The sequence below is a fragment of the Bombina bombina genome, chromosome 12 (genome assembly GCF_027579735.1).
Source record: "Bombina bombina isolate aBomBom1 chromosome 12, aBomBom1.pri, whole genome shotgun sequence".
NCBI lineage: Eukaryota > Metazoa > Chordata > Amphibia > Anura > Bombinatoridae > Bombina > Bombina bombina.
Window position 1 is genome coordinate 38,216,958 of NC_069510.1, and position 13,426 is coordinate 38,230,383.

The 13,426-nt window shown below is 40.2% G+C and overlaps 1 protein-coding gene across 2 annotated transcripts in view; it reads right to left on the reverse strand.

The window, feature by feature from the left end:
• RABL6 (RAB, member RAS oncogene family like 6) overlaps positions 1-13,426 on the reverse strand; it is a 169,799-nt gene that overhangs the window by 35,747 nt on the left and 120,626 nt on the right. For both annotated transcript variants that reach the window (XM_053695822.1, XM_053695821.1), the window contains exon 12: positions 6,094-6,291. In XM_053695822.1, the coding sequence (XP_053551797.1) occupies positions 6,094-6,291 (198 nt within the window). The remainder of the gene's footprint in view (positions 1-6,093; positions 6,292-13,426) is intronic.

Genomic DNA, 13,426 nt, shown 5'->3' on the forward strand with positions numbered 1-13,426 from the left:
GTTACTGGTTGTGACACTTGGGGAGAGCTAGATGGCATAACCTCATTTCCTTCTGTCTGAGAATCATCTATTGCTATATTTGGTATAAAAACGTTCAGCACCTTGCCACAGCTCTGCTGTGGCGCCTACCTGCCCTTAGGGATAGATTTGTGGGGAAAAAGCTTCCTTTAGGCCCTCAAGTACAGCAGGACCCTCCGGAGAAGCAGCTGGATGTCTTGTGTGTAAAAGAAACTGCGCAACTGAGGCGCGAAAATAGGCCCCTCCCACCTCACTCGATGTTACACACCAAAGTGTTTCTAAACTAGCCATGTGGGTTAATAACCCTTAAATAAGCCATAATGACCCTTCAAAGTCCCTCAAAACGTTAATCTTTTAATAAAAAAACATTTTTCCTATAAATGTCACCAGTAACAACTGAGCCCTTTATGCAAGCTGGGATTCCATACTAAGTGTCTGAATACAGCTTACCCTTCCCTCATGGGGATACTGCCAGCCTTTTCTAGAATTATCACAGTCTGTCTAGAAACAAAATGGACTGAACATACCTCAATGCAGCATAGCATGCAAACCGTTCCCCCAACTGAAGTTCTCCTGTACTCCTCAGCCTCTGTGGGAACAGCAGTGGATCTTAGTTACAAAGTGCTAAGATCATCATCCTGCTTGCAGAAATCTTCATCAAATAACAAACTTTTGCTTGAGAAAATAAAAACTAACATTTTTGTCACCACACTCACTTTACCCTTCCTAGTACTTAGAGTAGGCAAAGAGAATGACTGGGGGTGGAGCTAAGGGAGGAGCTATATAGACAGCTCTGCTGTGGGTGCTCTCTTTGCTACTTCCTGTTAGGAAGGAGAATATCCCACAAGTATTGGATGAATCCGTGGACTTGATACATCTTGCAAGAGAAAATAAGGTAGATTGGATTGTGTGATTGATGTTATTTAAAATATATGGTCCGTTTTGAACAGAAAAAGCAATAGTTAGTAATCTTTTAAGCTAAAATTAGTTAATACTAAATGTTTTCAATGTTTGATGCTCAAATTTTCAATTAATCAGTTTATGTTATATTTATAATTTATAGAAAATGTTATAAAATTCCAAAGAATTACACAGCCCCCACCCAGCTACTTCATAATGCCACCCAGTTGCAAATGTTTCTGTGGAGAACACTGGCTTTTATCATTGTTTGTAAACCACAATAAAGTTTTTAATGCAAATTAGCTCAAATCCTTGTGTTTTTAAATAATAGTTTCACACAATACACTTACAATGTGTGGCAGAAGTGATAAAATGTAGAGCCTATTGTATCCAGCAACAATATATGAGCCTGGAGAAAAGTGGCAAGTGTGACGATATACGCTATTTTGGACACTACTGATTTTGAATAGCAGGCGCAAAGATTTCAAGCACATTTGTTATAAAGCACATTATAAATATAAAATCTAGCAATGCAGAGGAGTAGATAAAAATGTAAAAAAGGCCAATACTATAATAAATACATGTTACTGAATACAATTTTCTAATCTAGGCAAAGAGAATACCCAAAGCAATAAGGAGAAGTCACTGTGGTGAATGGATCTAATCCTGTAGTGTGCTGATTAGATTGTTTGGTTTGTTAATAGCAGCTCCCTCTTGTTAAATGGATCGATGCTCTGATCAATTTGCCCTGAGTACTCAATGGCTCTCAACCTTAGTATGTTTGTCTTAATGAAACATTGAGAATCAATTACCTGCTTCTTGCCCTTCCGGTGAAGGAAGACAGTTATATCTTTGAAAATATATTGCTCTCTACAAGTGCTTAGCCGCCCAGGATGTACACAGGCGATAGAAACAATTTACATGTCAGACATCTCTTATTAAAGGGACAGTAAACTCAAATGTATAAAATGCACTATGTATTCATTATGAGTTTAATTCATCTTATTCATTCAATTTAGATTTTAAGTATTACATTTTTTTTTATCTTTCCAAAGTTTTACTGATATTCAATGTAAGACTTACTGATCGCCATGTGTCGGCATTCTGTGCAAGCGTAAATCTTCCCCTATTGTACCTAATCTGCGCATGTTTTCACATTTGCAGCGAAATCCCGGTAATACGAAAAATGCTAGTGTAGTGAATCATGAACAAGCATCGGTGGGAGAAAAAAGGGGGCGTGAATGACAGCAACAGTTGGCTGCACTAAGGTGGCATAACAACTGCCAAATAAGGATGCAACGGCTGATTTTAAAAAAAGTTCAATTTTAATATACTGTATACTATTTAAATTTTATAAAGACAATTTCAGGTGAGTGAGTTTTATATACAATTAACACATGCAACCTTTCAAATATGTTAAATTTACTGAACCTTTAAAGAGGTATTAAAGGGACAAAACACTTTGAGATAATATAAAATGATAAATTGTATTTATAAAAAAAAACTCTCCAATATACTGTACTTTCATTATTTATTTTGTCCCCTTTTCCTGTAATTCCATTCTGAAATTGTGAGCTTTTCAGATCCTGCTAGAAATGGAAGTGCAGAACACTGTTATATCCCACACAGCCATTGGCTGCACACTCTAGTGACTTATTTATAACTGTCCCTAATTGGCCACAGCAGAGAAGGTAATCTAAGTTACAACATGGCAGCTCCAAAACCTTTATAGACACAAACTAATGAATCTTTAAAAAATAAATCTACATGTTATTCTCAGACTAATATTTTATTTGGCTCCGTCATTCTATCTAGCATTTAATTAGTGTTTAATGTCCCTTTAAACATTGAAACAATGCTAGATATAATGATGTATTCAAAGCTAAGATTAGCCTGAGAATATTAAAGTAAATATCTTTTTTTTTTTTTTTAAATTAAATAGTTTTTTAAATATTGAAAATACAAGTGTAAAGGATTCGTTTCTATACAGTACTTTAGTTTCTAAAAAGGCAATGGATGTCACCATGTTGAAACCTAGGTTTTCCTTTTATCCAGCTCTTCAGCTCAGAGCAATTAGACTGATATAAAACAGGCAATAAAAGAGTGTGCAAACAAAGCTGTTTGGAATACAGGACTGTCAAACCTTTGATGACATGGTTAATTTGTCTACATCGGAACAGCGATTTCAATGACGGAATCGGTTCAGTGGGGCGTCCTTATGACGCTAGGCACGCCCTCCAGACCGCGATTGTATTCTGGAAGCACTAGTGGCTTCAGGACAGCCAAACGGCTAGGGCGTTCTATTCCGTCCTAACGGCGCTAAAGTCTGGCGCGGTTAGGACGGAATAGAACGTTAAAAGGTTAAAGTGACTAACAGGACGTCCACACAGCATTGTCCTCAGCAGTAGAGATGGATAAGGGGAAAACATAGGTTCCAGTATGGCTGTACCCATTACTTTATAGCAACTCAGTGGAATTAAGAAAACAAAACATTTTCAGTGCTAAATTAAGTATATTGGATTTTCTTTAATACAAATATTTAAACATTTCATATTACAAGCTCATGGAACCCAACTATTTTCGTTTCTGATCCAGATAGAACATAATATTACTATTTTTAAAAAGCTTTCAATTAAATGTTATTATGAAATTTACATTGCACTCAGTATCCTTTGTTAAAACGTAGGTACGTAGGCTCAGGAGTGTGCATGTGTGGAGCACTTTATGGCAGAATCTTTAAAAGAATGCTTTTTTTTATAACAATGTAATACATTGCACAAACACTGCTGCCATCTAGTGCTTAAATTCATTAGTGCAAATCTTTGGCAATACAGTTCTCCAGACACGTGCACGCTACCTACCTAGGTAGTCAACAGTTTTACCTAGCACGAGAAGAGTGCTACATGTAGTTGCATAGCGCCATCAGGCGTGCTGTGATTAGACAACCGCGGCGCTGAAGAGGATGACTTTTCTTACTAGCTAAGTATACTTTTAGCCTTCAAATTATTTATTCTGCATACAAAAGCACAATGTTTACTGTCCCTTTAAGCATTTTACAGGGAGAGTAAAAGATGCATTTAACATCCCTTTAAAGTATTTTTGTAGCTAAAAAGAGGTAATTACTTAAAAAAAAAAAATCATTTTAACAAACAAAACTATTAGATGCTTACGTGACGAAAAAAACGCCAACATATTTTGTATTTATGTTACTTACAGTGAGCTTTTTTCCCCTTTTCTTTATTTATGACTTTTCATATAACACAAGGTTGCTCCATAACCGTTTGTATAAAGTTATGTTTGTTATAATCACATAATCATTATAAAGGGAAATAAAACCTAACAATTTTCTTTCATGATTCAGATAGAGCATACAATTTTAAAGGGACATTGCAAACGGTAAACAAATGGCAGGCTCTCGAATCCAAATATGCAGTAAAAAATCAAAATTTATTGGACAACGTTTAAAAAGTTACACAGACATGGCAGTAAAAGCTAGAGCAAAAAATCTTACATGTTTCGCGCCCCCTACAGGCACTTAATCATAGATAAGGGACTCTGTGAGAAACCCCATCTATTTATGCTGTGAGAGTCAGATTAACTATTTCCTTGCCTCACAGTCACAAACAGAAAAAAGGTTAAAAACAGAATGCTGAAGCAATTAGATACAGTGGTTGAATCTCAATAGGCTAAATGTCTAATATGATAGATAAGAACAGACAGTGCAAAAGATAACAGACAATATATACATAATGATGACATAACATTTGTTGTACTCAGAATTTTAAAGGGACAGTCTACTTCAGAATTGTTACTGCTAAAACATAGATGATCCCTTTATTACCCATTTGGTCAGTTTTGCACAACCAACACAGTTATAGAAATACACTTTTTACCTCTGTGATTACCTTGTATCTAAGCTTCTGCAGACTGCCCCTTATCTCAGTTATTTTAACAGACTTGCATTTTTAGTCAGTGCTGACTCATAAATAACTCCACATAAGTGAGCACAATGTTATCTCTATGACACGCATGAACTAGCACTGTATAGCTGTTAAAAACTGCCCAAATGCACTGAGATAAGAGGCGGCCTTCAAGGTCTTAGAAATTAGCATATGAGCTTACCTAGGTTTAGCTTTCAACAAAACACCAAGAGAACAAAGCAAATTTGATGATAAAAGTAAATTGGAAAGTTGTTTAAAGGGACAGTCTACTCCTAAAAAAATGAATGTTTAAAAAGATAGATAATCCCTTTATCACCCATTCACCAGTTTTCCATAACCAACACAGTTATATTAATATACTTTTTACCTCTGTGATTACCTTGTGTCTAAGCATCTTCTGACAGCCCGCTGATCACATGACTTTTTATTTATTATCTATTGCCTTGCATTTAAGCCAATTAGTGCTGTGTCTTACACAACTTTGTTATCTATATGGCTCACATGAACTAGCAGTCTCCTGTTTTGAAAAGCTAATAAAAAAGTATTTGATAAGAGGCTGTCTGTAGTGGCTTAAAAACAGGCAGACATTTAGAGGTTTAAATATTATAAAGTATATTAATATAACAATGTTAGTTGTGCAAACTGGGGAATGGGTAGTAAAGTCGTTATCTATCTTTTTATACAATAACAATTTTTGTGTAGACAGACCCTTTAAAATTGCATGCCCTATCTGAATCATGAAAGTTTAATTTTCACTAGACTGTCCCTTTAAACAACTTTCCAATTTACTTCTATTATCAATTTTGCATCATGTTCTTAGTATCCTTTGTTGAAAGAGCAGCAATGCACTACTGGGAACTAGCTAAACACATTGATAAACCATTGACAAGAGGCATATAAGGCATATATGTGCAGCCACCAATCAGCAGCTAGCTCTCACTAGTAAATTGCTGCTTCTGTGCCTACCTAGCTATGCTTTTCAACAAAGGATACTGAAAAAAAGAAGCAAATTTGCTAATAAAAGTAAATTGGAAAGTTGTTTAAATTGCAATATATTTATATATATATATATATATATATATATATACACACATACATATACATACATTACACACACACACACACAAAAGAAACATAGAAATTCAAGAATAAGGTATGACCATAAAAGACACATATTTCCCTCAGGAGACAGAAAACTTTATTAGTACTGAGAATAAAGACAAAGAACACTCACCAAACATCTGGATCAGAGTCCAAGTCTTCATCTGCAGTAATAGCAACTGTAGGAGAGGGACCCTCCTCATCACTGGACAGGGTGATGTTCTTGCTGGGGACAGACAATTTTGCGGTTTTCATTGCTATTCTGTCATCAGGATCCAAATCATCCTGAAATCCAGCAACCATTGGATTCGTCCCAGGTGCCTCCCCTTCGCTGCCGACAGATGGAAGAATAAGTGTTAATAATACCATGGAAAAGCACGTATAGCTTACTAACCAAAATGAGAACGGTGACTTGTTTTATACACAGTTATCGGCACTGGATTTCAAAACCTCTGCATTACATAAAAAATATATATATATTACAACTGCTATTTTGTTTTGGTTTTGCAGTCTACAAACACACCTATTGAAAAGCCTCTTGAATAGTTCAATCTTATCTCCTATGCTGGGGCCAGATAGGAACATACAAATGAGCTCCTTGCCTGATCAAACAATTACTGTGTGTGTAGTATGTAGCAAGTTTAGAGTGCAGTGCACAATATCTCAATTAACCTCTCTGGGGATAAAACACAAAATTTCAGAGATAAATTACAAGAAAAGTGGACAAATAAATAATAAAAATATATTGTAATGTAATATTTTTGCTATGCATAATTAACTATTTTATTATATAAACCAGTGACATTTAGTGAATTAGTCATTTTCCCTTATATAAAGGAGTCCTACTATATTTTTGTGCTCCTATCCTGTGCATATATATTTGTAATTACAAATATATGTGTTTATGTATAGCACTTTTAAGGGACAAAGTGAAATATTAAATATCCAATTTAAAAATATTAAGGAGGGGGGCGTGGCTAGGAAGCGGCCATGATCGGTCGCAATTTATACTGCTCCCTGAGCAATCCTAACAATCTGCCAGCTACTTTGGAAAATATCTCTCTCATCCAATCTCAAACTTATGATATTTAGCTACTTTACATTTTATTGATCTGAGAAATACAGAGATTACTTTATTTGAACTCCTGGGACCTGAACTCACAACATCCCCCGGTCAACCGGATCAAGCAGCTATTGTTCTGCTATTACTCTCTCTCAACCTTTTTATCCCGTTCGCTTCTGCGACATGGAGGACCCTTATTCAGATCTGCGCAGACTGATTGATCAGTTGGAACGTAAGATGCACAATGGATATAACAGCCTACTAATAGCATTGAAAGCACCGTTTATGGAGGAAGATAATAATGAACCTACTGTAATAGAGGAGACAGACCTACAAACGCACCGCCCTACCTCTCAGCTAAATCGGAGAGCCCACTCCACCAAGACAGTCCCCGTATACTGTACAGGAGTTCTATGTGAGAAATGTCTACCCTTAGTATCTAGTCCAGCCGAGGAGGAAGCAGTGATCCTCCGGAGCAGAATACCAGAGAAATACTAAAGCTAGAGGTGACTACATTCTCAGTCAATACCAGGAGAGCGCACACAAAGATCAGGAAAGTGCGGAGCATAGAGCGGTGGATCCGGTCGGAGGTGGATTCCTATGTCAGGACCTCGATTAATATGGAGTCCAGAGTAGCTACTTCCCATCACAGATGCCTCCAGCCTACCATAGATGGATACACAACTACAGCCCTCAGAACACTGTGGAGCGCAAGGCAGATCCCAAACTCTTACCTACCCAGACTGGTTAGAACCTCATGGAGAACAGAAATAGGCTAAAATGCATAGAGCCTGTTAACGGTCGGGCTGTTCTTGATCTCAGTGACATTTTGCAAGAAGGTTATATAGTGCATGACTATGTAACAAACGCCAGACAGTAGGTTATTTTCAGAGGGAGGGAGGCCGGTGAGGGAGGGCAAGGACATTAAATAGCAACCCTTAGCAACATTAATTAGCTCATTCATCTGATATTATAATAGCTAACACTGAGAAGGTAGACATACATCCCCTTAACTGTGGTGTTCACAATGCGCTATAGGATTTGCCATCTGTATGCTTAGGTCCTCTAGAAACGGGAATATCATTCTAATTCATATTACTGGTAAGTTGGAGGGTATAGTAGGCCCTGCAACAGTAAGAGACACTAATCACAGGTACATATACTAAAAGAGGCTATAATCCACCCATACTACAACTAAATATGTTAACATGCTTTCATAGTCTATATACTGTTATGACTATATTGTACTGTTATCTACAGATGCCTGCTATGCTTATAATAATTGGTATATTCTACCCTATGGAATTTAAGCATATATGCTACTTTGCTAACTAGATTATTGTTTTGTTTTTTATATTTTTTTTCCTTTAACTTCCTGTAATCCCCCATACTTTACATAGTTCCATATTATAGTTTGTGAGACGCTACACCTCTACAACTCCAAATTTCACACAGCCACATTTGAATTATTCTTTGCTAACCCTGTGGACTGTTTATTGCGACACATAAGGCTAGCAGTGAGGGGAAAAATAAGGGTAGCGGTGAGGGGATAAATAAGGCTAGCGGTGAGGGGATAAATAAGGCTAGCGGTAAGGGGATAAATAAGGCTAGCGGTGAGGGGATAAATAAGGCTAGCGGTGAGGGGATAAATAAGGCTAGTGGTGAGGGGATAAATAAGGCTAGTGGTGAGGGGATAAATAAGGCTAGTGGTGAGGAGGATACATAAGGCTAGCGGTGGGGGGGATAAATAAGGCTAGCAGTGAGGGGAAAAATAAGGCTAGCGGTGAGGGGATAAATAAGGCTAGCGGTGAGGGGATAAATAAGGCTAGCGGTGAGGGGATAAATAAGGCTAGTGGTGAGGGGATAAATAAGGCTAGTGGTGAGGGGATAAATAAGGCTAGTGGTGAGGAGGATAAATAAGGCTAGCGGTGAGGGGATAAATAAGGCTAGCGGTGAGGGGATAAATAAGGCTAGTGGTGAGGGGATAAATAAGGCTAGTGGTGAGGGGATAAATAAGGCTAGCGGTGAGGGGATAAAACAGAATTTATGTTTACCTGATAAATTTCTTTCTCCAACGGTGTGTCCGGTCCACGGCGTCATCCTTACTTGTGGGATATTCTCTTCCCCAACAGGAAATGGCAAAGAGCCCAGCAAAGCTGGTCACATGATCCCTCCTAGGCTCCGCCTACCCCAGTCATTCGACCGACGTTAAGGAGGAATATTAGCATAGGAGAAACCATATGGTACCGTGGTGACTGTAGTTAAAGAAAATAAATTATCAGACCTGATTAAAAAAACCAGGGCGGGCCGTGGACCGGACACACCCTTGGAGAAAGAAATTTATCAGGTAAACATAAATTCTGTTTTCTCCAACATAGGTGTGTCCGGTCCACGGCGTCATCCTTACTTGTGGGAACCAATACCAAAGCTTTAGGACACGGATGAAGGGAGGGAGCAAATCAGGTCACCTAAATGGAAGGCACCACGGCTTGCAAAACCTTTCTCCCAAAAGTAGCCTCAGAAGAAGCAAAAGTATCAAACTTGTAAAATTTGGTAAAAGTGTGCAGTGAAGACCAAGTCGCTGCCCTACATATCTGATCAACAGAAGCCTCGTTCTTGAAGGCCCATGTGGAAGCCACAGCCCTAGTGGAATGAGCTGTGATTCTTTCGGGAGGCTGCCGTCCGGCAGTCTCGTAAGCCAATTTGATGATGCTTTTAATCCAAAAAGAGAGAGAGGTAGAAGTTGCTTTTTGACCTCTCCTTTTACCTGAATAAACAACAAACAAGGAAGATGTTTGTCTAAAATCCTTTGTAGCATCTAAATAGAATTTTAGAGCGCGAACAACATCCAAATTGTGCAACAAACGTTCCTTCTTTGAAACTGGTTTTGGACACAGAGAAGGTACGATAATCTCCTGGTTAATGTTTTTGTTCGAAACAACTTTTGGAAGAAAACCAGGTTTAGTACGTAAAACCACCTTATCTGCATGGAACACCAGATAAGGAGGAGAACACTGCAGAGCAGATAATTCTGAGACTCTTCTAGCAGAAGAAATCGCAACTAAAAACAAAACTTTCCAAGATAATAACTTAATATCAACGGAATGTAAGGGTTCAAACGGAACCCCCTGAAGAACTGAAAGAACTAAATTGAGACTCCAAGGAGGAGTCAAAGGTTTGTAAACAGGCTTGATTCTAACCAGAGCCTGAACAAAGGCTTGAACATCTGGCACAGCTGCCAGCTTTTTGTGAAGTAATACGGACAAGGCAGAAATCTGTCCCTTCAGGGAACTTGCAGATAATCCTTTTTCCAATCCTTCTTGAAGGAAGGATAGAATCCTAGGAATCTTAACCTTGTCCCAAGAGAATCCTTTAGATTCACACCAACAGATATATTTTTTCCAAATTTTGTGGTAAATCTTTCTAGTTACAGGCTTTCTGGCCTGAACAAGAGTATCGATAACAGAATCTGAGAATCCTCGCTTCGATAAAATCAAGCGTTCAATCTCCAAGCAGTCAGCTGGAGTGAAACCAGATTCGGATGTTCGAACGGACCCTGAACAAGAAGGTCTCGTCTCAAAGGTAGCTTCCAAGGTGGAGCCGATGACATATTCACCAGATCTGCATACCAAGTCCTGCGTGGCCACGCAGGAGCTATCAAGATCACCGACGCCCTCTCCTGATTGATCCTGGCTACCAGCCTGGGGATGAGAGGAAATGGCGGGAACACATAAGCTAGTTTGAAGGTCCAAGGTGCTACTAGTGCATCCACTAGAGCCGCCTTGGGATCCCTGGATCTGGCCCCGTAGCAAGGAACTTTGAAGTTCTGACGAGAGGCCATCAGATCCATGTCTGGAATGCCCCACAGGTGAGTGACTTGGGCAAAGATTTCCGGATGGAGTTCCCACTCCCCCGGATGCAATGTCTGACGACTCAGAAAATCCGCTTCCCAATTTTCCACTCCTGGGATGTGGATAGCAGACAGGTGGCAGGAGTGAGACTCCGCCCATAGAATGATTTTGGTCACTTCTTCCATCGCTAGGGAACTCCTTGTTCCCCCCTGATGGTTGATGTACGCAACAGTTGTCATGTTGTCTGATTGAAACCGTATGAACTTGGTCCTCGCTAGCCGAGGCCAGGCCTTGAGAGCATTGAATATCGCTCTCAGTTCCAGAATATTTATCGGTAGAAGAGATTCTTCCCGAGACCAAAGACCCTGAGCTTTCAGGGATCCCCAGACCGCGCCCCAGCCCATCAGACTGGCGTCGGTCGTAACAATGACCCACTCTGGTCTGCGGAACGTCATCCCTTGAGACAGATTGTCCAGGGACAGCCACCAACGGAGTGAGTCTCTGGTCCTCTGATTTACTTGTATCTTCGGAGACAAGTCTGTATAGTCCCCATTCCACTGACTGAGCATGCACAGTTGTAATGGTCTTAGATGAATGCGCGCAAAAGGAACTATGTCCATTGCCGCCACCATCAACCCGATCACTTCCATGCACTGAGCTATGGAAGGAAGAGGAACAGAATGAAGTATCCGACAAGAGTCTAGAAGTTTTGTTTTTCTTGCCTCTGTTAGAAAGATCCTCATTTCTAAGGAGTCTATAATTGTTCCCAAGAAGGGAACCCTTGTTGACGGGGATAGAGAACTCTTTTCCACGTTCACTTTCCAGCCGTGAGATCTGAGAAAGGCCAGGACAATGTCCGTGTGAGCCTTTGCTTGAGGAAGGGACGACGCTTGAATCAGAATGTCGTCCAGGTAAGGTACTACTGCAATGCCCCTTGGTCTTAGCACCGCTAGAAGGGACCCTAGTACCTTTGTGAAAATCCTTGGAGCAGTGGCTAATCCGAAAGGAAGCGCCACGAACTGGTAATGTTTGTCCAGGAATGCGAACCTTAGGAACCGATGATGTTCCTTGTGGATAGGAATATGTAGATACGCATCCTTTAAATCCACCGTGGTCATGAATTGACCCTCCTGGATGGAAGGAAGAATAGTTCGAATGGTTTCCATCTTGAAAGATGGAACCTTGAGAAACTTGTTTAAGATCTTGAGATCTAAAATTGGTCTGAACGTTCCCTCTTTTTTGGGAACTATGAACAGATTGGAGTAGAACCCCATCCCTTGTTCTCTTAGTGGAACAGGATGAATCACTCCCATTTTTAACAGGTCTTCTACACAATGTAAGAACGCCTGTCTTTTTATGTGGTCTGAAGACAACTGAGACCTGTGGAACCTCCCCCTTGGGGGAAGTCCCTTGAATTCCAGAAGATAACCCTGGGAGACTATTTCTAGCGCCCAAGGATCCAGAACATCTCTTGCCCAAGCCTGAGCGAAGAGAGAGAGTCTGCCCCCCACCAGATCCGGTCCCGGATCGGGGGCCAATATTTCATGCTGTCTTGGTAGCAATGGCAGGTTTCTTGGCCTGCTTTCCCTTGTTCCAGCCTTGCATTGGTCTCCAAGCTGGCTTGGCTTGAGAAGTATTACCCTCTTGCTTAGAGGACGTAGCACTTTGGGCTGGTCCGTTTTTACGAAAGGGACGAAAATTAGGTCTATTTTTCGCCTTGAAAGGCCGATCCTGAGGAAGGGCGTGGCCCTTACCCCCAGTGATATCCGAGATAATCTCTTTCAAGTCAGGGCCAAACAGCGTTTTCCCCTTGAAAGGAATGTTTAGTAGCTTGTTCTTGGAAGACGCATCAGCCGACCAAGATTTCAACCAAAGCGCTCTGCGCGCCACAATAGCAAACCCAGAATTCTTAGCCGCTAACCTAGCCAATTGCAAAGTGGCGTCTAGGGTGAAAGAATTAGCCAATTTGAGAGCATTGATTCTGTCCATAATCTCCTCATAAGGAGGAGAATCACTATCGAGCGCCTTTATCAGCTCATCAAACCAGAAGCATGCGGCTGTAGTGACAGGGACAATGCATGAAATTGGTTGTAGAAGGTAACCCTGCTGAACAAACATCTTTTTAAGCAAACCTTCTAATTTTTTATCCATAGGATCTTTGAAAGCGCAACTATCCTCTATGGGTATAGTGGTGCGTTTATTTAAAGTAGAAACCGCTCCCTCGACCTTGGGGACTGTCTGCCATAAGTCCTTTCTGGGGTCGACCATAGGAAACAATTGTTTAAATATGGGGGGAGGGACGAAAGGAATACCGGGCCTTTCCCATTCTTTATTAACAATGTCCGCCACCCGCTTGGGTATAGGAAAAGCTTCTGGGAGCTCCGGCACCTCTAGGAACTTGTCCATTTTACATAGTTTCTCTGGGATGACCAACTTTTCACAATCATCCAGAGTGGATAATACCTCCTTAAGCAGAATGCGGAGATGTTCCAACTTAAATTTAAATGCAATTACATCAGGTTCAGCCTGTTGAGAAATGTTCCCTGAATCAG